The 27240-nt window shown below is 42.8% G+C and overlaps 1 protein-coding gene across 3 annotated transcripts; it reads left to right on the top strand.

Annotated features, from left to right (window-relative positions):
- Window positions 1-499: 499 nt before the first annotated feature.
- LOC147160191 (tyrosine-protein phosphatase non-receptor type 12-like) lies at window positions 500-26490 on the top strand. 3 transcript variants are annotated; one of them, XM_086059316.1, is made up of 18 exons: window positions 500-1092; window positions 9453-9561; window positions 9811-9887; window positions 9984-10079; window positions 10446-10484; window positions 10667-10735; window positions 10859-10918; window positions 10990-11132; window positions 11575-11641; window positions 11732-11809; window positions 12293-12391; window positions 14340-14428; window positions 16901-17090; window positions 17963-18893; window positions 20483-20554; window positions 20976-21029; window positions 21800-21890; window positions 22624-26490. In XM_086059316.1, the coding sequence occupies exons 1-18, from the start codon at window positions 988-990 to the stop codon at window positions 22631-22633; spliced, it is 2379 nt and encodes a 792-aa protein (XP_085915442.1). In that variant the 5' UTR covers window positions 500-987; the 3' UTR covers window positions 22634-26490. The 3 variants fall into 3 exon arrangements, with proteins under 3 accessions (XP_085915442.1, XP_085915443.1, XP_085915444.1); XM_086059317.1 differs by lacking the exon at window positions 20483-20554; XM_086059318.1 differs by lacking the exons at window positions 20483-20554; window positions 20976-21029.
- The last annotated feature ends 750 nt before the right edge of the window (window positions 26491-27240 follow it).

The following is a 27240-nucleotide window of genomic DNA, read 5'->3' as shown; positions in this document are numbered from 1 at the left end:
CAAATCCTGTAATGGCTGCTTGGCTGGATTATTTGAGCGCTTGCTTCTGATTTTAGATCATGGAAGGGATTAACCTGCTCGCTTGTCTATTCTTGATCACCTGTTGTAGCATCTGTTCAGATAACGGTGATTGTTGCCAAATGCTGACAACTGTTTGTAAAAGGATCATTTTAAACAATGCGTCCCTTCACGAAACCACAGACACTTCTTATAGTGTTTTTGAATAATTAAAAAAACACATACAGGAAAACTTTATTGCTTAACTGTACTGTGTTCATTTCAAAATGATGACATGACAAACCGCATCGAGGCGACAGACTGAAGTTCTATCCAATCAAAGTCGTTCGTTTGATAGAGAGACATTGTCTTCCGCCAATGAGATGGCAACATTTATTCTCGATCGCCAATCAGCAGCCAGAATTCTCCTGGAATGGGCAGGTGCTCTTTGTCGTTGGGTTGCCCTGTCCGGATGTTCCCCAGTAGCAAGTAAGGAGCAGCGGGTGAATGTGGAAATCCAGCTAGACAGGGAGGGGTAGATACCGGACCGGGTCTCTCTCGCTCTCTTTTTAAAGCCAAATTGCTTTCTTTTTTCTTTTTTTCTTTCCTAGACGACCAACTTTGCATAGTTTATGTAACGCTACGGTTGTAAACTTCATCGTTGTGGTAAAACCCCTGCCGCTGTTGCATTTTCCGCATCTACTACTACTGTCAAGCATTGTGAAAACAGCTTAGAAGAAAGAAGGCGAAACAACATGGGGCGATAAATAATTTTTAAAAAAAGAAGAAGAAGAGGAATGCTTGTGAACCGACGATGACTCCTTGGGAGGATCCGTGAAGCATATTTATTTTTTTATTTATTCCCCCAACCCCCCCGCTTCCTTTTGTCTCTTTTTTTTTGTTGTTGCTTTTTTTTCTGCCTCCCCTGCTTCTTTAAGGGAGGTTGTTTTTAAGGTAGCGGGACACTTTGAATAGAAAGCGGCCACAAGCATGATGGACCAAGCGGGCATCCTGAGAAAGTTTATCCAGGGCGTGAAAGCCATGACCGAGGGGGACGACGACAGGGGGGAGGACAACTTCGGCAGCGACTTTATGGTGGGTGAAAAATGATCGTCAGACAAGCTAGCTAGCTAGCTCACGTAGAACCTCTTCTATGTTTTTACGCTGCCTCTCTCTCTCCCTCCCGTGCTCTTATCGCACCACCTCCCCGTGTCTTGGTCGGCTCTGTCCCGCGAGGAGGCAGGGGCCGGTCGCGCTGTCCTCTTCCTCCCATTTCCAGGCTTCACACGTCGGCCTAGCTTTGTCTCCCAGCCGCAGACACGCCGCCGGCTCCACTTTGTTTAAAATAAAACCCAACCTTTCACATTGACGTCACTTGTTAGCCATTATACAGACGTTAAATGCTGTACAGTATATCTTAGCATGGCTTGATAGTGCAGATGTTATGGTGGCTGAACTTCCTGTTGTTAAAAGATAGCTTCTGCTCACCATGACCGATAGATAGACCGATATATACAGTGCTATTCATGCACAAGGGAAATTCACTCACAAATAATACTGTACTAATGTGGTCCCCATGTAACCAGTAAATAGGCAGTAGATTGGCACAGTCTAACACCTGGAATGTCTCATGAATCAATTTAAGACATGCATTTAGTTCTTTATCTGGTCTGACAAGAGATAACGGCTTAGTAATAGGCCCTACCTAAAATGTCAACATATTTCAAACACTAAGAACTTCTTCATAAAGGCAGTTTTGAGTGCAGCTGCATTAGATGTCGGTTAACCGTGGCTAAGTGAAATACAGTATATACAAATTGTGTTTTTCTTAATTGGATGAATCATTTTCACTGTAGGTGCATTTTTTCGGCTTGTGCAAAAATGCTTCTGAACATACCTAAAGTAATAGATATCAAAATGTATGACACATTGTTATGTAAACACATCAGAAAGGTGAAAATGGAAATGCCTGTATTGCACATGTTTACATGCTATAGCTCCTGGAAACCTGTTTGATGCACATTCTTAAATGTGTAATGTCAGTTCACCACCCATGCTAATTTCACTTCATATTTTGTCTGAAGTGACTTCTTTGTTTAATTCCGACCTATTGATTGGGATGGAGGCGTTTGGAACCCATATACACACAACACACACCCTCCTGTGCACTTCATGGAAGCTGCTTGCTTGCTGGAGCTTGCAACATTCTTTCTCGGGCCTATTTCATAACGTTATGTTCTGCCTTTTAAATGGCTGTTTCATTGCCTTTTTGACACACTTGGTCAAAATTCACATTCTGTTGTATATGAACCCTGTCTGGTAAAGTGTGTTTCAAGTTGGCAGCAGATGCTGCGCAAATACTAGACAGAGACACTGGGGAAGTAGCATTTATCATGTTTATCTTACTGCTTATTATTAGCATGTAGCGATAGCTGCATACCCAGCAAAAGTGAGCTGTGTTATCTTTGTCAAAGTTGAACGTCAAAGAAACTGAGACAGTCTCTTGTAGCTTATTGCGTGACCCTCAAACAGCCTGTTATACGTATATGAGAAAATGCTTCAATTGAAGCTCACATGCTAAATATTCATTAATCCGAGGCCTCTGGCTGACTTTGCTCTCATCTGGCAACATTGTGTGCTGTTCCTCTTTAATTATTCATCAGACAGTAGACTGTCGACGAGAAAACTTGGTTAGTTAGGCCGCTTGGCCCAGTGCAACCAAACGCTTTAGCAGGTTGCACCAGTTTTCCAGAACCATACCTTAATTTCTCGGCTGTGGGGAGGTGCTCCGTTGCACCAGAAAACCCGGACTTTAACACATTTAACTGCCTATTGTTAGTTATATATAGAACGTGTTTCATGCGTATAATTACAGTGTTCTTGTCGGTCAACGAGTCACAGATTATATGATAGGCCAAATGCTGTGGGAGTGGGACAATGCGAAATATTCAGGCAGAGTGCTTTTTGAATCTAGATTAATTTATTTTCTTCTGGTATCATCAGCATATACTGGCAGCGTGTGTTTTTCTACGAGAACATCAGTGACTCATGATGTGAACAGAGAGCCTGAAGCAGACGTGGAGTAGCCCATTATCGTCAATGCTACAAATGCTGGTTGATCAACAGAATAACCCAAGAAAGAAAACTTTGCTGTCGCAGCTCTATCTGACTGCCCTGAAGAGAACCATCGTATCATAAGTGCATCTCATATATATGGTTGCAGTTTGCGCAAAGGTGTCCTTAAAGGCGCTGGACCCAACTGTGAATTTCACAGCCCTGCGATGGCCAAATACAACATTGTTATGGTATTCTAAAGAGATCACATTCCTCTCTAGTCTATTTATCTTGTGTATTAAGACTAGATAGAGTACAATACTTCCTTTACTCACAGATTAGTTTTTTGTGCACTACTTTTTTATGTTTTTTAGCTAAATGCTGACTGAGGTGTTTTTGTTCTCCGCCCACGGACTCCGGATGTTTTCACACCACAGATGAAAGATGTTCAAACTTTGGAGTCTCTTGGTATAAACTCAAGACTCCCGCGGGCTGCTGAAGCAGTTTTGGCCTCCACGGTTGTCATCTCGTTAAAAGTGAATCTCCCGTCCCTGGCCTACTACAGGTGTGTGATGTGTGGATGTTTCATTCACATGCTTTTCGATTGCCGTACACAGCAGCTGGTGTGCTGCTGGTCTTGTGCCGCATGTTACTGTAAAAACATCTTCCAATTTCTTCAGTGTCACTTTCCAAGCTGCCCCATCCGGCCAGCAGGCCTTTTCCCGCGGAGCTGGCTTGTTCTCACAGGATAAGCCGAAGCGTATGTCCGCTGTGCCAGTTGGCTTGTATCAACTTTACACGATGAAAGGTACATGAAGATCAGTGACCCAGACCACATACTCAGGAAATGATGTGTTAATGTCGTGCGGGACTAAGGTGGAAGGAAATGGATACTCAAGGGCGAGAAGCTTTCACCATGCGTCTATTAGCTTCAGTGTCCACTGCAAATCCAAAATGTGTCTTTTTAAGTGTAAAACTGTACGTGCGAGGGCGCACATTGCAGGCTGATGACAGATGTCGTTACGACGAGGGCTCCACAAAAGGTTCATAGCTTACGAGCACAAGGTCAGCAGGTTAACGCTTCATGGGCTGTGAATGTCTGAGCGACTGAAGTGATGCGCGCACGGCCAACACACAACCAGCTCTCGTCCCGGATGATTAGGATTACGTGCAGTTGGGCCATATCTGCTTCCTGTGGCAGGGGGAACAATACCGGCAAACTTTGTTTGCAACGTATGACTGAGACGTCTGCCATTTTCATTACAACAGGAAAAGCTGGAAGTTCTCAGACGTGCGGTAACTATTAAGGAACATCTAAATAAATGGGTCAGTAACGCAGCTTGAGATGAATTTATTGTGACATGTATAAGAGCCAAATAAAAGTGACTAGACTCGCATCATTGGAACAAACTGCACAGTTCCTCTGGCAAGGATCTAGACCACTAAAAGCCTGTATACCAATACTTCCCAAAACTCACAATTTGATCACATGATGCCAGCAAAGCGCATCCCTCTTCCAAGACTTAATGTATCGGCTTGTTCTGAAAAGCGCTTTGCAAAAGCCACGTTTCTACCAAGTAGGACGGCTTGGTTTAGGTCACCGGGGCACGGTGATCAGGCCTACATTTCCACTGCAGGAACTGTACCCCTACGTGGAAACAAGGTTTGATGGTAGTGGAGGTGGACATACCTGTCAATAAATCAGGCTTTTTCCTGGCTCAAATTGAAGTGTTCTTCTGATCATTTGCACAGATGCGGAGGTCTGGCTCAACTTTTTCTGAAACACATTTTATTGTTTAACATTTTTTCCCCTTCAAAAATACTGGGTGCCACCTTTCCTTGATAAATGCTTGCTTATCAGTATTTATTTACAAATCCACAATTGGCAGTAGGAAAGAAAATATTTTGATGCTTTTATGATTGATGGCCTGCTGTCTCCAAAACAGCGCAACCACGACGCCTGTCAGATGAAAACATTTTCATGATGTCAGAGTCAGAGATGGGGACTCTAACTCAGACTTTTTTGAGACTTGCAACTCGACTTGTCCACTAATGACTCGAGACTGCTACAGTGCTGCTGTTTGTTATATTTTTTGCTTGTAAAGACTCCAGTGAGTCAGACTCGTGATCAGGGGGTCAAAGACTTGAGACGTGGCCTTAGAGACTTTTGCCCATCTCTGGTCAAAGGTTTTAAGGCCTAGATACACCAATCTGACGTGGGGAGTCGGACAACGTTGGGCCGACGGCATGCGCCGTCTGATCAGTGTATAAATCACTGTCGTGAAGTCGGATCGAGTTGGTATACGTCGGGGGGGATTTCCAGCAAATTCGACATGTTGAATCAGCGTTGGGGCATTTGATCATTGTTGGCTGTTAGCTAGCAAATCAGCGCACGGGGCAAGAAGAGGAAGTGACGAACGCGGATAAGCAGTACTGATGGAAAGTCTCAACCATTTTTTTTCTCACTCATTTTGCACATTGTCACCCTGCTGTACCCTCCGCATTTGAACGTACAATGTCTTGTCAGGACAGAAAATCGGGAAGATGACTTCGTCTCTTTGGTTTAAGAGAGACCGGCATTGTATGATATTGTAATAATGTATAATGTGTTGCCATTTGTGTTTAGCACTCTTATGTCCGACTGTTAGTAAACGCAACACAGGTCTCGCGGGAGGGGAGGGACGTTACGTGCGGGTTGGTTGCGTGTGTTCTCGGCTTTTCTGCTAGCCCCTCGTGAGTTGTATTATATGCTCCGGCGTCGGCTACGGCCATCAATAGCGTTTCTTAAGATAAATAAAAGTGTGACATCCCAACCAACATTTGCTGGTGGTGTTCTTGCAAGATGTTACAATTAATTAAAGGGTATGCCGACAAAGGTATGAAGCCAAACTATGGCATGACATGGAGACAAGACTGAATATAGAAGGTAGGATTTACTTTTATATTTGAAGTATAGCAACTCTTTGTAAATAGTAAAAGTAACCGGTATGCATGTTTACGTTTTTATATCCCGCCCCTGTAAAGAGTTTTCCGGTTGCCTTTAGGAATAATGACTACCGCCGCCGATGGTATGGTGGGGAATTACTTCTCCCGCATGCACTGAAGGTATGTAATAGTTTGGGTGGGTGCGGCGTGTATTTACGTCATTTTTCTACGCGACGTCCCATCGTCTTGGCCGACACCACAGGGGGCAGGCGTCGGTCACATTTGGTGTATCTAGGCCATTACTGCAGGTTTTGGATGTTTCCCTTCTCCAACACAGCTGATATATGATCAGCTCATCAGCAAGCTCTACATAAGCCTGATAACTATCCTGCAGATTGGAATCAGCTTGTGTTGGAATAGGGAAACCTCCAAAACCTGGCAGGACTGCGGCCCTCGAGGACTGGAGTTTGACACTTATGATCTAGGCCTTTAGAGCTGGTTAAAGTAGCTAGCCTGGAAAGCAGACTCATCGTTCATCATTTGATTGCAATGTTCATTTCGAGCTAGACTGAAATTGCTTTCAACAGCTTTGTGGGTGGCCAGACCAACTTTTTTACGTTTAAGAAAGTGGGTGTGGCTTGCCATGCATTAACCACCCCTGAATTTTATATGTAGGAAAACCCGAAATGAATCATATTTGGCCAGAAACTTGTACAAGTAGTTTACATATGCATTATTGTAAACTTCACAAAGAAAGTCACATGGCTGTCAGCTGAACAACAGCCCAGCTACTCTATGTGTTTTATGTATGCATGTGTAGTATTTGTGTGTGGTCTGGTCTGGCACAGAAATGAGCGTGGGCGCAAACCATTGCAGTTCAGCTGACGTGCTCGCTTGCCTTTCGTGTGACCATAGCGTGGTGAACCACACGTTTTTTTTTATGACTGGGTGTTCAGGTGTGAATTTCAGGTCAGGGGAATTGTCTTTCGATTGTTGCTGACATTTGCATAACAGAGGAGCCACGGGAATTCTGTCAGACCATTTTATGACATGAAAATGAAGAGTGACAGAGAATGAGGGAGAAAAGAAAACCCTGGTGGCTAATTAAAGGAGAGTACAGTGCATCCTCTTGTTTGTGTAAAGCAGTGCTCCACTGACCTATATTAGCTTTCATGGGATGTGACTCCCAAGTTGGAGGGCCCAGCTCACATTGTGCAAACTTACTTTCAATGCAGCAGTGGTGAAGTTCAGACTTGGCTCGAAAGCCTTTTAGTGCTCTTGAAATGCATCTTTGCCTGCATGTTAGTTTTTTTCTTTCTTCCGTCAAGCATTGTAAGTGCTGACCTATTTTACCGTGTATGTATGGGTATGAAAGGTGACAATCACAGTGCAGTTTGACACCCCCTCTTCCTGACCACACAAACACAAAACCCCGATTACCCCCCGCACACACTATGCATATGCAGGAAGAACACATGCTTTGCGCCCATCAGTGCTTACGGCTGAACTGAAGAAAGAGAAAGTGCCTAAGTGTGTGTGTGGTCTTGTTTGCGTGTGTGTGTGTGTGAATTATTCAGCGTGCCAGGCAAGTACGGCGATGCTTATTCAGCCAGGAGACAGAAAGTAGGTTAGCTCTGCTGCATCTCCAAGTCTCTTTATCTTCTTCTGTTTATTCACTTAGCTTAGCATTCCCCCCCCCCCGCCTCCTTCATCAAGGAGCTTGGTTTTTATGCCATAATCTTCGCAAACATCATGCAGTAACTATCTATGAAAGAGCTTTTCTTAGTTTGCATCACATTATGCGCGCTGCCCTCTGCCCAGTAACATCCCTGGCATCCGCAAGTTATTTTCCGCCCAAGTAATGTGTCTGCAAACGCCGGTGACTCACCCTGACGGGGGTCTGTGGAGGCGGGAAACGCCCTGCCTCTGTGTGTGTGTGTGTGTGTGTGTGGGGGTGTGTGTGTGTGTGTGTGTCAGTGGACATGGCGCATGCACAGGAAGCGTTCAGTTATTGTGGTTTGCTGCTCTGCGATTGGATGCTGGGAAGGAACCGCGTCATCTCAGCTTGCGCATGTTGTCATTTAAGAGGCCCTTATTTATTCTTTTTTTAGTCTCCCATTCTGCGGAGGAGCAACGTAAGTGTGTCATGGGAATGTGTGAATGAACGCAGGAAGCCATTAGCTTTGTGACCAAGAGCATCTTTTCTTTCTGCCTCCTTATCTGTTTGTTTATCTTTGATGCCCTTGTTTGGTCCTTCCACCTCTCCTTTTGGTCTGCTCAAGAGAAGGTCCAACAGGCACAGACCCCCTCTGCTTTATTTTTCCTTTTCCGCCCTCCAGCCCTCCTCTATTATTTGTTGGAGTACACATGTGCATGTGTGTTTTATGTAACAGGAAGTACGAGTAATTAAAAGCAGGGTCTCTGCAGACAGTAGCCAGCTCAGTCGTCGATGTAAAGTTTGTATGTGCTGTGTGGGCGATTTGCATGATTTTCAGCATGGCTGTGGTGTGAGCCAAGGAATAAAACATTTAATTTTGAAAACGCAACGTGGCTTTTTCCCTTGAAATTGTTTGTGACTACATGACTGGCGTGGAAGGGAGTAAACATTGGAGCCAGTCCAGCATTATGCAAATGAATGATGGTGCTCACTAACTGTTGGATGTATAAATATATTTACACAGCAGAATGTAAACTATTGTACTGTAAAACCACAATATTTTTCAATTTTATTTTTAACTCGTGGGTGGATAAGTCTGTTTTTTTGCCGGCCTACAGCAACAATTCAACGTTTCAGTGTTTGTTTTCAGGGTCCCACACAGAAGATTTCACTTGTCAGTGTAATTCTGTTGCTTATCCATATGATAATTATCTTTTGCTATCAAAGCACACACAGCTTCTGGCCCACAGAATATTGTGTTCTCTTGCTATAAAAACATGGAACCTACCTTCTGTTTTTGCAGCAATTTGCATTAAAATATAGCTAAGTTTCATCATTATTCACAAATATGTTTAGAACTGTGGGTAAATTAGCTTGTTTGCAACATGGTCCTGGTTGGTCTCTTATTCTCTGCTGCCACCTGCTGGCCATTTTTGTAATTACTACCATTGCTACCACCCGTTCTCTTCAGTTCAGAGGCTGCATCAAAGCCTTCTGTATGCTCTCGCATAAAAACAAACAAACGCGTAAGTAAGTCTTTGGGACACTTAAAACATTTAAAATAGAAAGTATCGATATGTATTTGGGAGCAAATTAGAGTTAATAGAAAAGTGCAATTTTTTTCACGCGAAGACAAAATAATACACCCCGACGATTTTCTCAAAAAAGGAAGGAAGTAAAGAGGGCATGAGAGGGGTAGCTCTGTCCTCCGTCTCCCTAAATATGTCTTCAATGTCAACTGCAAGGAGCTTTAAAGGAGAAAATATTGAAGCCTATTTTAGTATAATTCTTCATCGTATCCTGTAATGTTTATTTGCAGCGTCTACGGCGGCTATCCACAAAGTACCGCACGGAAAAGATCTACCCCACTAATATTGGCGAGCGAGAGGAAAACGTCAAGAAGAACCGATACAAAGACATACTGCCATGTAAGTCCTGCCTCGTGACACTGATGGCAACATTTTATTTCGAAGCACCGATGTCTGTTATGTTTGGTGATTTGAATCCGCCATGGATCCACCACCTTAACTTGAAAAAAAAAAAAAGGTCAAACGATGGCTCACAATTCGAGTCATTCATATCTCAGCGCCCTACTGTACTAGTACCACTGATACTGTACTACTGTCATATTTGTATGATTTCAATGTGTAATTATGTCCCTTTCCTTTTCCTGCTAGTTGATCACACTCGGGTGAAGCTGACGTTAAAAACAACCAATCAGGATACGGATTACATCAATGCCAATTTCATCAAGGTGTGAATATATATATATATATAATTTTTTTTAAAAAGACACATCAAATGACTTTTGTATGAATTTCTTGTACTAATTGATCATCTGCTTTTCCAGGGCATGGATGGCCCTGAGGCCTACATAGCAACTCAGGGTCCTCTACCCAACACTGTGATCGACTTCTGGAGGATGAACTGGGAGTACAATGTAGCTGTAAGTACGTCACAAGGGCAAACAAAATTAATCAGGCTTTGGTTCAAATTTGTCAAAAACAATTAGATTCTCTGTTACAAAGAATTGTCTGCCTCGTTTAGTAGAAGTGTCCGCTGGATTAGAAGACATATGTTGTCAATAATTGAAAAAGGCTGGTAATTATATAAGTAATAAATAAATATTTAATATAGCTGCAAGAAATGAGGAGGCAGATGGGGCGGACCAGATGGGTCCCATGCTGGGCGAGTGCGGCAATTAGGCTCAACTAGCTGACTGAAGAGCTTGCAGATGTGATAAGTGTCCCATCAAAGTGTGTGAGCTACTCTAATGTAGTCGTCGTAATCTTTCTTGTGTGCGTCTCTGCAGGTTATTGTGATGGCCTGCCGAGAGTTTGAGATGGGAAGGGTGAGCCTGTTTTTTTGTTTTTCTTTTTTTTGCATATTAATTCTATGCTCTTCAAGCATCCAAAAGCCAATAAAAATGTTACTGCTGTGTCATTTCTAGACTTCTCTGTGAACTTTAAAAGCAACAGAATTCTTTTCGCCCCCCAAATATTTTACCAAACATTTTTTTCTTTTTTTTTTCAGAAAAAATGTGAGCGGTATTTCCCGCTTTTTAGGGAGCCTGTGAGTTTTGGGCCTTTCAGAATCTCCTGTGTAAGTAGATACATGTGCACCATCACAGCTGTGCCTTGCAGTGAGTGTGCAAGGGGCGGAGCATTTCTCACGTTTTGTTCTCGCTTGAGGTTTGCGTGAACGCTCCCGCTGTTTGTCTTCCAGGAATCTGAGCAAACCAGGACGGACTACTCCATCCGGTCTCTGGTGGTGGAGTATGAAAACGTATGTTCGCTCACACCTACCGATGCTAAAACTAGAGCCAAGGCGTATTTATGGCACGTGTCTCCCTGCAGGAAACCCGGAGGATAACTCAGTTCCATTACATTAACTGGCCTGATCACGATGTCCCTTCGTCGTTTGATTCCATCTTGGACATGATAGGACTGATGAGAGAATACCAAGAGAATGACGACGTCCCTATATGTGTGCACTGCAGGTGGATAAAGCAAACACACTTGCATATATGTTGATGATGATGTTGGTGCAACAGCAGCACATTTTGCTTCTGACTGCACTATTCCCTCCAATAAAGACGCTCTCATGGCGAAAGATTGAAGCGCACACTGTGATGCTGATGACATGCACTATCTCCGTGTGTGTGTAATAAGCCATAATGAGAAGCCCGAGGACACTTCCTGGTTGTGCACAGCATGGCTTCGCGTCTCGGTGTGTGCGTGCGTGCTTCCGCGCGCGTTTGATGTGTGCCGAAAAGCAGACAGCTGTGTGACAGCATGAGATAGTTTTATGACACGGTGATGTCACACATCTCAGCTTCTGTGGAGCTGCCCTCTCCATTTTGTCTGACACGTGGAGATTTGATATAGTTGTGAGTGAAAGTGCTTCTATGTGAAACCTGATTGGTATAATTTTGACTGTAGTGCTGGCTGTGGGAGGACTGGAGCCATCTGTGCCATTGACTACACATGGAACCTGCTCAAAGCTGGGGTAGGCTAATATACGTCCCTGCAAAGTGAATTATTTTCCAGCTGTGTTTGATGTGTAAATGAAACCTCCTTGCAATGTGTGCGCTTTAAGAAAATTCCAGAAGATTTCAACGTTTTCCGCTTGATCCAAGAAATGAGGACGCAACGACACTCAGCTGTTCAGACTAAGGTTTGTTCCGAATGATTATACTGAAATATTTTTTAAATCTTTTTTTGTCCATCCACTAGGACAAGTTTTGTGTTTAATATGCACTGTCTATTTATGTTAGCATTTCTCTCCTGAATCAAAATATTCTGTTTACACAAACTAAAGCAGTTTCCAGGAAGCCTGTAATGAAATTTAAAGAAAAAATATACACTTCCTGTCTGACTGGGGGAAGTAATGAGGTTAGCGTTGCTCTGCCCGTGCTTTTCAGTCTGCATGTTTCATTGACTTCCAAATGAATGTTTTTGAGTGCCAAAATGTTTGTGTGTTCACTATTGATTTGATGTCTCTCGTTTTCTCCTCTTTCCATCATCTCATTAACACCTTCCATTTGGCTTTTTATGACACTGTTCTTCCTTCTCCCGGGCCTCATTCCCCTTCCGCCACCCCTCCCCCTCCCGTCTTCCTCGTCATCTGTCTCTTTCTTAATTTTTTTCCCTTCCCCAGGAGCAGTACGAGTTAGTCCACAGAGCAATAGCGCAGCTCTTCCAGAAGCAACTGCAGCTACTGGAGAGCCCCACAAATGTGCAGATACATGATGTCATGGTACGACACACACACACATTGGCAACAGTGTCTGGTGTTAAAAACAGAATGTTGCTGAGTAACACAATGGAAGAAGGGGGAAAAGACAGATAATTAGTCACATGGGAGGAAAAGTGTCAGAGTTGGCCTTGAGAAAACTCTCCAAGAGTTGTGACCTAAAAGAGCGTGAAAGTGGAGCCTCAGAGGACTTCAATTTATAGGAAGTATTTTCTCTGTTGTGGTTATTTACTCCTCACTGTCCTCCTTTGGCCCACAAAACTGCTAACAAGCGCGCTGTACCCAGTTGCTCCTCTTCCCGCCCGTGTCCCAGAAGTGCAACCAAGGAGAAAAGTTTACAGACATAACACGTTTAGAGATATACACATTTCATCATTCCAGACTTGTAAAGTCCATCAACATTTTGTGCAGTGCCATATGGAATACACAGTCTGTTATTATATATATTAAGGCTTGCTCACTGACTACTGCTATCAACTAGCAGTATCTCATCTGTGAGAGAGAGCAATGGATATGAGAAAGCAAGTGAGATGGTAAGAGAAATCCAAACACGCACTTGTGGAGAGACGTCCTGCTCAGGCACCTATGATGATTACTCTGACATCCCCTTGCTTCCTGTTCCATAATGCATTTCGAACCCAGAATAGATCTTCGGCTGTTGCACAGAAACCACATTTAAGAGTGATTGTCAAATCTCATGCAACATCTAAAGGGATTATTTTAGTAATTATGGATGAAGAGTAGGTAGGTACAGATTGTTAAAGGAGAAGTCAACCCCCCCAAAAAATAGTTTTTTTTTTACAATAATGTTCTATGCAACGCCACTACAGTAATTTCTGGACTATAAGGTGCACCTGAATATAAGCCGCGCTAGCTAAATTTGGGGAATACTCGAGTTTGTTACACATATAAGCCGCACCCGCACCTTTTCCATAATGAGGGCGCAAATTGTATCGCTCTCGTTCTCTCTCCTACTGTATTTGGGCTCAACTGTCTTGCTCTGCCTGATGCTCTTACGCTTCCTTTATAGTGCGCCCCCTTGTGATCTGATGGATAGGCCGCACCTTTGTATTAGCCGCAGGCTCGAATGCAAGTGAAAAAAGTACAGGCTTATAGTCCAGAAATTACTGTCGTCTAAATATGGTATTCTGGTTAATATTGCGTTAGTGGAACATGAGTTAAGCAGCAAAATCCAGCAATTTTTATTCATCTCAGGAAGCCATTTTGCCACTTGTTGTTGAGTGAATATGACATCAATCTTGCTCAGGTCTTCGGTAACAACCAATCACAGCTCAGTTTCAGAAAACAGGTGAGCTGTGATTGGTCGTTTCCTGAGCCCTGAGCAACTGTAATGTCATTTTCAGTCGACAGCAAGTGGCAAAATGGCAGCCCTCTGAGATGGATAAAAACGGCGGGATTTTGCTTCATAACTCTTATTCCACAAATGTAATATTAATCAGAATGTCATGTTTAGACTAGTCAAGTCACTTATTGTCAAGAAATGTTTAAGGTTGACTTGCACTTTAAACTTTGCTGTTGACACAAGTGTGTCATTATCTGGTGCATAACTGGTTCTCCAAACATGTTCATTGGGCCTTACTGACTCACGCCATAAGCGTCTGAGTCATGTCTACTCAGCCATTGTTTAGCAGTCCAAACACCCACAGAGATGCATTGTGTATTAGTCTACGCAACCTACACGCTCCCCTTTTTGCACAGGTATTGCGACGCAAATGGAATTCCCACTTCTCACATGGCCAGACACGCACCATTGTCATGTCCAGTACAGTCAGTCTGATGTGCCCACAATGTGATGGAGCTTGTTCAGACATCTTGCCTGTCAGTTGAGAGGCATATTAGGCAGGCTATTATTTCCTTTTCATTTCCTGGAGGTGTAATGGCCAGGCCATAGTTTGTGTTGTAATTTGCCATAATTAACCCGTGAACACAGGACGAAAGCAGTCCAGACAAAGCCAGCCACCAGTCAGATGATGATGAGCGTTGGGACACACCTCCTCCTAAACCACCTCGTATACGCAGGTAAGACTTTTTTTGTGTGTGTCCTCCTCGTCTGTGACATTCACACTCAGCCTGGCAGCAGATGTCAATACTGTTGATCCAATGTGAATTGAATCAGGCCCTTCTGAATTAAATCGAATCGATTCAAATCGAATTCAAACCTATTAGTAAAAATTTCGTTTCTTTAGGTACATGTTAAATATCGCAATAATATCAATATCGCATGATTTTCCATTTTCGTGCAGCCCTACTGGAAAAGCCTAGGCCTGGCCTGGTGAGTGACATGGGTGTCAGCAAATGACAGTGTAGAGTTGAGCGTTTAAATAGCATTTCATTAATAAAGCCATTGAAGGTGTCTCTCATTGAAAACCTTCAAGTGACTATATAAAGTTGTTCTTTTTTGCTCCCCGAATGCGCCCAGCCTCCCAACGTAACTTCTGTTGAGCTGCTAACTGCTGTCGCCCGAGGAATGTCTGTATTTTTAGATAATTTTGCAACAGTTTTGCAATCGTCTGCAAGTCTTCCCAGTGTTGAATATAAAACACCCCAAGTGGAGGCAGAGTAGAAGCTCTCGACTTTCCCAGCAGGCATTTAAAAACACTTGACTGATCTATCCCATCGGGCACTTCCCCAAAGCAAGTGGTTGCCTGCTGAGCAGAAGTTGCTCGTCTTTTCCCTCCCCTCTCAATTTTAATTTTGCTGTATGGGCCCAGCAGGGGTTGTGCTCCACTTTATCCCAGCCAGTTCATCTCCTGATTCTCATTCCCTTTTATGATCACAGCTCCGCCCATGATTAATGCACATACATATAGATAAATATACTTTTATGACTGCCATGAGGGAAATGAAGGTGTTAATACCGTAGGACTATAAAAAAAAAGTACATTAAAATTGTTTGTTACATCCCTGCACAAAAAAACATGCACATCTTTTTTATCTGACCAAGATGGTTGATGGGAAAGCAAACATTTTTCAAAGTACTTAGGGATCGCTGTTCCAACCAAAATACACAAACGTGCAGTTAAAAATGCCGCTAAAGTAGGACACTGTCAACATATATGGGAATATATAGCCGGTTCCCACAAATTCATCCCTCTGCTTCCTAAATACTCACTGTTGAGTGCATGTTTTAAACCTCCTAAGATCATCCAAATCGCTATTTTTACCGACATAGTCCTCAATCTGCCCAGTCACACGCACGCGCGCGCGCGCACACACGTTTGAAGCTTGAACGTCAAGGTCACTCATAGTGAGTCAGTGCATGCTCAGACACACCCCAAAGAGTCAAATCTTTTGCATGTTTAACGGTGGAGTCTCTTCAAGCCTCCTAAAGAAAGCACCCAAGGCTTTATTGAATGGAATTGAATTTAAACACTCATTTGAATACATACCATCTAAACTCAATTCTTCATGTGCTGCTGACTTTGCCTTCCGCTCTTTGTTACTCTTGTTTGTTTTGCCGTGTCTTATTCGTGTTTGTTACTTTTAGCCCCTAAGCAGATCATAAAAGTTTCATCTTATCTTCGAAGGACAAAGGTCTTGGATAAACTCTTGCTTTTTAATAATTCATATCCCCATGGAAACAATCCGCTCCAGTGGTGGGAATCATCTGCCTTACTGTGTAATTTTGTGTTTTATTTGCTCAGCCAAGGAAGTCAATATTCAAGTTATTTACAAAGTAAATTTCGGATGAAGCGCGACAAACCTATTTTTTTTTAAACATTGTTTATCATAAGGAAGAGAAATTGGTGTTGCCCCATGAATGAACAAGTCATGACTGCAAGGAAGAGTGCTGGACCAGGACACTAAATTAAGAGTGTGTGCAATCTGATTTCCTGTGGAGGAGAGTCATTATTCCCCGTTAAGTTAAAAGGCATTTGAAATCTTTCTGAAAAATGCTCTTTATGGTTTCATGGAAGCATGATCTCATTGGTTGAAGAAATAGACTGGAATGGAATCATAAATACATCTTAAGAAAATAATTGACATGCTTGTCTCCGAAGTTGGTAAAGCAAAGAAATTCTTAATTCATCAATAATTGCACATATTTGCACGCATGCAGACGTAAATGAATGCATTCGCTCTGGCGTGCACGCTCAATTTCCTCACATGCTGTCAAAATATGCGCGGTTCTCCGTTTGGCTTCACTGCAGCCAAACGGCTCCCAATTCATTTGTTGGCTTCCTCAGAAATCTAAAAATCACATTTTGACAAGGCTCACTGGGGAAATCTTGATTGCTGCAAAGAGAAATGTATGCAGTTAAATAGAAAAACAGCCAATACGTAAGAGCAATTAACGTTGCAGTGGATCTTTAATTTGTTTTTCTTTTCATAATAGGTCGTTTTCACTTTACATACATGGTAGAAAAAATGAGACTTTTACTTAGATGCTTTTATTTGTGCCCTCTAGTGGTGAGAACATTAAAAAATATGTATACATGGACAGTCCACAAAAGCGCTGTATCAGAATTGTCTCGTTGTTTCTATCTTTAGTACCCAGGTGGAAGGCGACGTCAAAGAGGAGATACTGCAGCCGCCCGAGCCTCATCCCGTGCCCCCCATACTGACCCCGTCGCCCCCGTCGGCTTTCCCCACCGTCACCAACGTCCGTCAGGACAATGACCGCTACCATCCCAAGCCTGTCATACACGTCCTGGCAAGTGCACAGCAGAACGTCACTCAGGTGAATGAGCCCATTTACAAGCTGCTTGGTTACTTTTTGTGATTGCCTACAACTGCCGTCTCCAACCTTTTTATATGCCATGGCCCGTGTCCAGTTTTATTCAAATTAAATTCCACTTTCTTAGTTGAACTAATTCCCTCTGGTAGGGTAGACAGGACAGGCACGGCGGATACAACTCAACTGTTTATTGCTCACACGCACACATCAACACACTCACACACTACCTCTCATACTTGTTCACATTTATGTAGTAAGTAACAGTAGTAGCAGTATATGTACTCCGCTTTAGCATTTGTATTGTATTAGTATTAGCGTTAGGTCTTAAACTGTTGAGGTGTCCCAGTCCTGACATTCTGCTTGACGCAGATACATAATATAGAGGGCCCGCCCATTCCATACACACAGGTGCAAACTATTCGTTCATGATTAACCTTACTTCCTACAATAATAATAAGGCATTTGGCAATTGGCTTGACTAAAGACATGTACACAAATAAGATTTAAATGCATGTGTTAACACAAAATACGCACTACTAGAATTCATGTGTTACTGTAATTAAATTAAATTGGCACATCATTTGGAAATTAAACAAAATGTAGTTCACATTCACTCAACAGCCCGCTTTCAACCAGCATAGAAACAAATATTAAAACTGCAAGCATGGTATTCTGTTTTTGGGGAAGTTGAATAAAATGAGCAGAAAACATGAAGATGCAGCTGATTTTCAAAAGAAGGCCCAGCACCAAAATGTCTCATGAACCATGAACCAGTACGGGTCCGCAGCCAGATGGTTGAAGACCACCTGGTCTACAACCATGTATTTCTTGTGACAGATCATTTACATGTCATGCTTTTGTTTTTTCCATTCCAGAATGAAGGCACGGAGGAGAAGAAGAACCTGTCAGAAGAAAGTCCCAAAACACACACCAATCCTTCTGAACCCAAAGACCAAAATCTGCTCTGTCAACAGCAACAAATGTCCAATCTGGATCTCAATGAAAACTACAGCAACAAACTCTCTGCAGCAACAGCAAAGTCTGAATCGGGCCAAAGTTTGACCCCTTCCTTGCCCGTATCGCCCGCGGCCGATTGTTGCGGCGCGGCGCGCATCGAGAGGAAGCTCAGCATCGAGATCAAGAAGGTGCCTTTGCAGGAAGGACCTCGAAGCTTCGACACTTCCTCCTCCACGGGTGCGGCGGTGGCAGGAGCAGGCGGTGGCTCGGCCAACAGTGGTAGCATGCTGCAGAGAAGCCACGCCTTCAAGACCCGCTCTGGACAGTCGCTTCTCACGTCCAGCTCCTCGCTGTCCGAAGACTCCGGCACGGAGGGCGGAGTGGGAGGATGCGGGGAGAGCCAAGCGGACGGCGGCATCCTTGCCAGGCCCAACCACCTCCCGGTGAGGAGCGACGGGGGGGACAAAGCGGAGCTGAAGGCCAGCCATGTAGCGTGGACTCAACCCTGCGGCAGCCCCGAGAAACCTTTCCCCAAGACCTCCTCGTCTTCATCCTCGTCCGATCGCGTCGCCCCATCCTCCTCCTCTTCTTCACACCTCTCCTCATCATCGTCATCTTCGTCCTCCACTCCAGTTCGGACTGCGCTCAGCTTCACCAACCCGCTGCACTCGGACAACTCGGACGAAGAGGGCGACGGGGAGATGGCGGCGGCTCTGGAGGGTTACCACACCAGTGTTTCCACGGCAACGGTCACGTCCCTTCACTTTGGAGATCACCAGTTGGTGCGCAAGGTGTCACCCATGTCCATCGCGGGCCAGGGATCCTCGTCACCCGCTGCAGCCACAGCAAGTACGCCGATCACTTTGCGGCTCCGCCTTTGTGTCTGCTTTTATAAATAAACTCAATCAAGCAAATCACCATCAATGCCTTTTCACACTGCACTTAGAAACAAACGGCACACCGTCAACGAGTGCTGACAGAAACCAGCGGGAAAAGTGTCCCTTCTACTTCCTGGTTGGCGGTTAGGCAAGCACTTCCAAGTATAGGCAAGGTTGCACTTGGGGCATTGTCATGGCAGCGATCACCAAGGAAACCAAGTGCAGTGTGAAAAGGCCTCAATTGTCTAAACCAGAGGTTCTCAAACCTTTTGTGTCCAGGGACGCTTTATAAAGAAGATATTGGGGGGGGGGGGGGGGTGGAGGTTGATTCTCTAGAAATTTGCCTTTTTGATTTGAAAACTACATTCTACTCCAGTGCAATATTAATGGGAATTTAGTTTGTTCAGCCCTAGAAGTAAGTTACATTTCAAAATATATATTTTAAAAACTGTATTCATGCAATGGCTCCCCATATGTTGTAGGTAAGCATTGTTTTATTTAGTTATTCATTTATTTATTTATTTTTTACAAATAATACGGCAAGATGATTGCAAAGACTGAAGGTATGGTTTGTGGAACTCGGGTGTCATGGGCACAAGTTTTGAGAACATCTGGTCTAAAGGCATCAGTGTTAGAATAAAAAGTACTTTTGATGAACTTGAAAATCGCTTGATTCATTAACTTTCTACCAAAGTGGCTTTCACTCGCACAATTCTTGGATTAAATTGAAGGTTAATCCCACAAACTGCCCTCATAATCCGAACACACTCGGACACAGCACATACTTTCTGGGTCAGCGAGGATTACGCAATCTCAGAACACATGACAATAAATTAACTTTATCAGCAAATATACTGAAAAGAAAGTGCTTATAATCGAGAGTGTGGGATTTTAAATGCCATAATTATGTTTGGCTTGGTGTGCTGGAATTGTCTGTGTGCGGTGGTCGTCGAATGCATGTTGAATGTGGTGAAGGATCAATAGTGCATGTTAAACACGTTTGTGCTCACTGGATTGTGGTGGCGTGTTGCGCTTTTGAAGCAGCTGGGATGTCACGACGGAGTGTGTTGGACTTGGACACACTTGGGAATGCTTTTGACACGCGTTGAGTTCTTGTTGCCAGAAAACCTTTTAAATACGCACAAGTGCCTGAGGGTGCATGATGTCCATGATCACTCCAGTTTTTATGCATTGTGAGCGGCAGATAGAATTGAAAACTGTTCAGTGACTTCAAACATTTTCGACATCATGCTCTCCTCAAGTAGTTCATGTATTTAAAACCGCCGAATGCGGATTTATTTCCCAAAGTGGTCCCTGGAGTGTTTTTTTCTGCTTCGCTTTTCTGGAGCCTTGTTTGCATAACCGGTCACGATGGGTTGCAAATATCTGCTTTTGGACATGTGGCGCTCTGCTAATCTCTGCATTGTGAAGCCCAGGCCTGGTGGCTGTTTGTTTTTCACACTGATCGCTTCTCAATCCACCATTCAGTCCATCCAGATTGACTCTTTTCTCAATTTGTAACCTTGCTTCTTATTTGACCTCTGACCCTTTTGAACCCAGACAGCTGGGACAGTGACGACTCCCCTCCCCCCCTCCCAGAGAGGACCCCCGAGTCTTTCATACTGGCCACAGGTGCGTTTGCCTCGGCGAGGCGGGGGCGCTGATGATGGCAGGAGCTTGTGCTGCAATAAAACACATCTATTATTGATTTTAGGATTTGATCAAGTTGAGGTCACGGCTCTTTCAAATTCTTCCACATCACCCTCAGTTTATATAATCAGTTGTACAACAGAGGGCGCTCTTGAACCTTGTGCAAGGGAATAGTGTACTACAGACTGCCCCCCCCCCCACCCCCTTTTTTTAAAACAGATATAGGACAATGAATGGCCGGCGTTATATCAGTGTGAATTAATTAATTAATGAAATTGTTCTCAAAAGAGCTTGAAAAGAGTACACATTGATTTTAAATGTGTGGATGAACACGTGTGTTTAATCTACAGTTCAGATTTGAGCCAATAATGAGTTTTGAAAATGTCCGTTTTGTCTCCGTCAGACCCTGGGGACATCAGGACACCCGCTTCAGTCGAGTGGGGTGCTTCACACAAAAGTGAGTCCCCTGACTTGTGTGTCATGCTTGCGAGACAGGAAACACACTTGCAATCGATGCTGTCACTATTGAATATTTTTAGAATCAATTAATTAATCAACTAATCTGATTAATTTTAATTTTGCATTTAAGTGTATTACAAAAGCCCTCCCCCCCGATTACTGTTTATAAACGAGTGAATGGTGGTTATTTCGCACTTTGTATTTATGTAGTGATTAAAAAAAAGGGGGGATTGATGTTGTACTATGTTACCAGTTCGGTCATTGTTTTCCAAAGTAAAAACAGACGTTTACAAATGTCTTATTTTGATTAAACACAGAAGATAATCAGTCTTCTTTCATGAAGGATTGCAGAAATTGGTGAACAATTACTGTTGATATGCTGAAATCAGAGGATTTGGACAATTTTGAACTTTAAAATGTCTCCAGATTACTTGAGTATTACAATAGTTGTCAATTAATTTGATAATTGGTTACTTGTCTATTAATTGATTTGATTTGATTGATTTGAACAACTCTATTGCAGTCATTGTCTGCTTGTCTCATCCTGTGCACATGGTCACGTCACTGCCAATTTTTTTGCCTCACTTTGAACACACGCCAGTAAGAGGATTAAAATAATGTTGACTTCCAGTTACTAAGCCACACGAATGCTATTCAGTCATGAATTGAACAATGGAACGTTTGGACTGGGCAGAAAGATATTTGTGAGTTTCCGTCACTATAGAACGCAAAGCAATAAGTTTGTTGTGTTTGTTTACTTCTGTGCAGATTTGTCTGAGTGTGTTAAGAAGACGAGCTCTCCAGCTGATAGTCAGTCTTCTGGCACCGCAGCAGTCAACAGCAAGGCAGACCTGAGCGGGTAAGTCTGATTTGTGGCAAGGTAGTACAATGCAATTAATACATGACAAATAATTTATATATATTAAATTTGCTATTGTTTATTGTAATATTGAATACTGTGTTTGTTCAAAAATAAATGGGACGAGGTCCTTGAAAAAAAATCTAACTCATTTACTGGCAGCCATTTCCCCTGAAGCAACCCCCTTTGCTCCCGGCTGTTTTACTGGATTTTGACTAATTTTGCAAGGCCCACAGAATATTGTGTTCTATTGCTATCAAAACATGGAACTTACCAAAAGAAAGATTAGAGTCTCTTCTTTCATCAGGAAAAAAAGTATACTATTTTTCTATCTGTTTCCGTTTTGCAGCAATAAGCATTAGAATATAGCTAAGTTTCATCATTATTCACAAACCTGTTTCAAACACTGGGGAAAAAGAACTTTTTGCAACATGGCCCTGGTTGATCTCTTATACTCAGCTGCCACCTGCTGGCCGTTTTTGTAATAACTACCATTGTGTCAAGCAATGCTCTAGCATAAAAAAACACCCGATGAAAACGTCCAAATACGTCTTTGGGAGCATGGTATTATTTAAAATAGTACGTATTTGTACATTTTTGGGAGCAAATGCATTAAATAGCAATCACAATATTGATGGGGGGGGGATGCAATTATATTATTTTTCAAAATTCTGAATATTTAAGACTTGGTTCTCCTCTGTTTCATTCTGGTTGTGCCCCTCTCTGTCTCCAGAGTTCGATAACCGCTGCATTCCACCCAAAGGCCCTCGACAGCGCCCTCCCCCCGGAGTGGTCACGACGAAGCACTCTGTCCACAACAATGTCCTCCCTTCAGAGATGGACCAAGAACTCACCTGGGTAGCCCGAAAGCAAGCTTCTAAGATGCCACCCTGCAAGCCGGCTGTGCGTTTTTACAAGCCTTCATCCTCATCCTCCTCTTCAGTTCCCCCTCCAACGCAGGAGGAGAGAGGCTCATCCGTTCACAACAAATGACAGCATTGTCCTCTTCAGCTCGCTGATGGCGGATGTTTCAAGATGCTGACGTGGGATCTGTCGGCTTATCCCTTGGTTAGTTTGAAGCCTTTTATCCTTGACATGAAAGCAAATGAGGAGCGCGATCTTCTCTCTGAGCTGGAGACATTTCCTCTTTGACCAAATGGAAGCCCTTCTATTAGATGTTCTCCTTTAACGTCTATTGAACAAGCAACAATCTTCAAAGCAAAGTGAGATAATCTTAGTTACCCATGATGCAACCTCCTGGGTAGTCATCCCCCCCCCCTGCCCTTCACTCTCCCCTCACTTTCTGTGTGATGGTGCTACATTACTGAGAATGAGCGTAGAAACAGAAAGATGAGCAAACCCTTGTGTCTCCCCTCTGTCATGGTTTGCGTTGGAACATGTTAGCTGCAGTACTTATTTGGTCTTCGATGACCTCTGTTTTTAAACCAGAGTCCCAAAGTGATGTGGTTTGGTCCTAATATACGACAGTGTATTAGGGCCGCGTATAAATATATAAATAAATATATTATATTTTTTTAGAGTGCGGGGGCAATATTCCCCAAATTTTTTTTGCAAAATTGTGAGTTTATAAAGTGGCAAATTTGCCACTTTAAAAAGTGGCAGATTTGCGAGAAAACACTTACGAAGCTTACGAGAAACACACATAGCGTAGCTATAGTCTAATGTTAGGATTCGTTGGTGGTTAATGGGCCACTGTTTGTAAAATGAAAAGGCAGGATGGAGACGGATTCATTCTTGATTAAAACTTGACTCGTCATACACGGCAGCTAGAGCGACAACACTTCCTGATCCCCTATCAGCTGACTCAACACTAACCAATCAGAAGCTAGCATACTTTAGATAAATGCAAGTGAAAGACGGAGAGCAGCAGATTCGACACATCAACTACTTGTACAAAAAATGAATGTGTAAATAATAATTTTGAAAATATAAATGTACAAGTAAATATTTATTTTAACAAATTAACTTGATGCTTGATCCTCGGGGTGTTGACCTTCGCAAAGTGAGGCGTCTTTGTCGCTGGCCGTACCCAACACTTCAAAGTGCGAATGCTTAATGATATGGTTTATCTCTGCTAAAGCAATTATCATCTTCTTATTTAAAAACCCGACCGAAAAGTATCGGCACAAACATCCGAGTAGTACGCTACGTGTATTTCTTGTAAGTTTCTGAGTTATTTTCTCGCAAATTTGCCACTTTAAGTTTTTTTCTCATAATATTGCCTCCGCCCTCTAAAAAATATACATTTATATGTGGCCCTAATACGCCGTCGTACTAATATGTTGTTACCTGTCCGACAAATAAATAAATAAAAAATAGCCACGTTTCCACCATGTGGTTCAGTTCCAACAGCCTGCAATGTGTCTCGCTCCGTCCTTTGGGTAGCAAAACACATTGGAGGGTTGCCGAAAAGTTGTATGGTCTAGACTAAGGCCTGATCAATTATTTTCAAGACTTAAATGACCCATTTTCAAACTATAATCATAATTGGCTGGAGTTTTGCTGATTAAGCATACTGAATTTATGAAACAATAAATGTTAAGTGTTGGAGTCATTCAGAATGATGTCATTGCACTGTGTGTCCACTAGGGAGACAAGGATGTGTTGTCCCGGATATCGCATGGCCGCGTATGAACACGATCATTACTGTATTACCGTATTTTCACGAGCAAAAGGCACAGCGTATTAAAAGGCACAGTTACAGGTGCTATTTCTGTATTTAACACACACATAAGGTGCAGCGCACTATTGGGTGCAGGCACGGTTAAACATACGTTAGCTCAAAACATATGGTTGCATGCTTTCACTTGAAAAAAACAACAACTGAGTTTGGTTGTACTTGAAATATTTAGCAATGTACTCACGTTACTCTTGATCAATCATCAGCCACAAATCTAAATCAAACAGCTGGACAAGTTCTCCATCAAACACACCAGGTTCCCTCTCGTCATTGTAGTATTGTAAGTCAGTCTCGTTAGCGTGCGGCTCCTCAGAAATGACGCCGGTTTTTGCGAAAGCTCGATTAATGCAAGCGGACACGTTAGACTTTTATAGTCGTGAAAATATGGTATTTTTTGTTTGCTCTGGGGGATTAGTTCCAGTAAAAAAAAAAAAGCATCATGAAGAAGACTTACTTGTGGATTAATCGGTTAATTTTGATAGCTCTACTTACATTTGTCTCTTAAATCGAAAGATCAATTATCTTAACAACCAAACTCAATAGAACTGTACAGCGTGGTGGAAAAGATGCTTTTGTAAAAAAAAATATTATGTGTCAAGGCTACTTTCTAAAGAGATATTGAGGATGTCTACAGTATTTCAAAGGACACGGTGATTAAACTGCAGTACTGTATATGCTGACCATATGATGGTTCAAATCAATCTTTTTGCCACGTCCATATTTGAAGTTGTCAATAAGGACCAAACAACTCCGCTTGAAGACTCAGGTTGTCAGTGCTGGGACCATGAGCCGGCCTTAGTCTGTCTCAGAGAAGACAGTCAACCACAGTCCTCCTCAGCTTTTCGTTTTAATCGTGTGTTTCTCTTTGGCTCTTAACTGCTTGCTTCATTTTCTGCTGCTGTCCCTTGTTTTTTGTTCTTCCTCTCCCTGGGGGAGGCCATCAGGTGAGCGACCATGCAAGTCCACTTTTATGGGAGCAAGCTCTTGTGTTATGTTGCACATGCCAGACTCTCGTGGGAGTTGACTGACACCAGAATGTCCAAAGGATCTCAAATCTGACCCGCAAGGACTCGCGTTGTTTTCTGTCTACTTCTATTACAGTATATAATAACATTGTTTCATAGATCTTTTGTTTATTTTTTTTTATAAAGATCAAAAACTGTACAGGTCAGTTGAGCTTTATTTTATTTCAGATATTCTTTCCGTTTAAACAGAAGATGTAAGAAAGTCCGTGCAACCCTACAAAAAGTGTAAATTATTTTTTGCGGCCTACTGCTTTGGTTTTGAATAATATTTCAGGGTTGTAATTTTTTTATGATATGCTTCAAAAAGATTATTTTAATTGGTTGACAGAAAAGAAGCCTGTTGGCTCTTTTCATATAGTGGCCACAAATGGGCTCTGAATAAGATTGTAATAATAATGTTAATGATGTTTTTTTTTGTTTTTTTTTGTAAATGGTTTTAAATGTTATTTTTGTATGCGCAGTTTGTTGATTCATTCGACCACTAGGTTACGTTCACTTGCACAATTCCCATCAACCCCGGTCCATGCATTGCATATCCCATTTTGTCTTCTTGCCCTCTTGTTCATAGCAGCTGCATTTTATTTATCTTTTCTTGGCCTTTAGGTTTAGCCAACAAACAGTATGCACACTGTCCTCGATCTCAGAACGAGCCCACCTGTGCCTTTACGAGACAGCCTTGCCCCGCAACCCCCCCCCCCCCCCCCCCCCCACCCCTGGTCACCACCCACCTACCATCTTTAGTGGTGTTGATATTTGCTGCTGAAGCTCTTTTTGTTAGTTTACCCCCGTGTAACTCACCTTGTTGTCGGAAAACCACAAACACACACAAAATGTATGTTGCAGAAATCAATCAGTAAAATGAACATTATATAAAGACGTGACTCCTTTTTTTTTGTCAGGATGTTGTACTTATTTTCGGTTGTGCTATCACATTTCTGTTGAAACATTAACACAAATAAGTCACCACCCTTTGACTTCTAGACAAAAATAGAATTATTGAAAGTGGCAAAACACCAGTAAAGCACTTTTTAGTGTTATTGGATGCCTTCCATCTGTTTAGCACATGTAAACTGATAATGTCATGACTTGCTGGACATGTGCGTGCGTGCGTGCACGTGTGTGCGCGCGCGTGTCAGGATGTCTCCACCAACTGCACACACACACACACACACACACACTGCTCTAATAGCACACAATAATTAATCACTGCACTTCGAAATGCAGTCTGTTGCTTCTCTTGACAATGTCATATTTGTTGACGAGGCACAGCAGATGGACACACAGTAACTAATGCAGTTGGTGCTGCTTGTGATTCTGTTAGTGCACCTAGTTAAATGTGCAAACAGTAACAGTGTTTTTTGAGTCATTTAGAAATGCACGGAGAGCTGGATTATAGCCCACAGGCTGCATGATGTTGATGCATCACTACAGTTCACCACAATGTGAATGCAAAAGCTGTGGATAGAGTAAAAGAAGCAAGGTTAAGAACTGGGGCACCTTTTGTTGAATCTGTTTTAGTCACTGTTTGTAGTGAACTTTAGACTTCCACCCAACTGCTTTTTACACTGTAATCCCGCCACAATGTTCATTTCCTTGTTCTGCCACTAATCATCTCGCTTCCCGC

The sequence above is a fragment of the Leptonotus elevatus genome, chromosome 17 (genome assembly GCF_054856555.1).
Source record: "Leptonotus elevatus isolate MCC_2025b chromosome 17, RoL_Lele_1.0, whole genome shotgun sequence".
Lineage (NCBI taxonomy): Eukaryota > Metazoa > Chordata > Actinopteri > Syngnathiformes > Syngnathidae > Leptonotus > Leptonotus elevatus.
This window is presented reverse-complemented; position numbering and strand designations above follow the sequence as displayed.

Bases quoted from the DNA above. Each gene is read 5' to 3' on its own strand.
- LOC147160191 (XM_086059316.1), top strand. From the start codon at position 988: ATGATGGACCAAGCGGGCATCCTGAGAAAGTTTATCCAGGGCGTGAAA. The intron at 1,093-9,452 runs GTGGGTGAAAAA...GTTTATTTGCAG, and splicing joins ACTTCGGCAGCGACTTTATG to CGTCTACGGCGGCTATCCAC. The intron at 10,919-10,989 runs GTATGTTCGCTC...GTCTCCCTGCAG, and splicing joins TGGTGGTGGAGTATGAAAAC to GAAACCCGGAGGATAACTCA.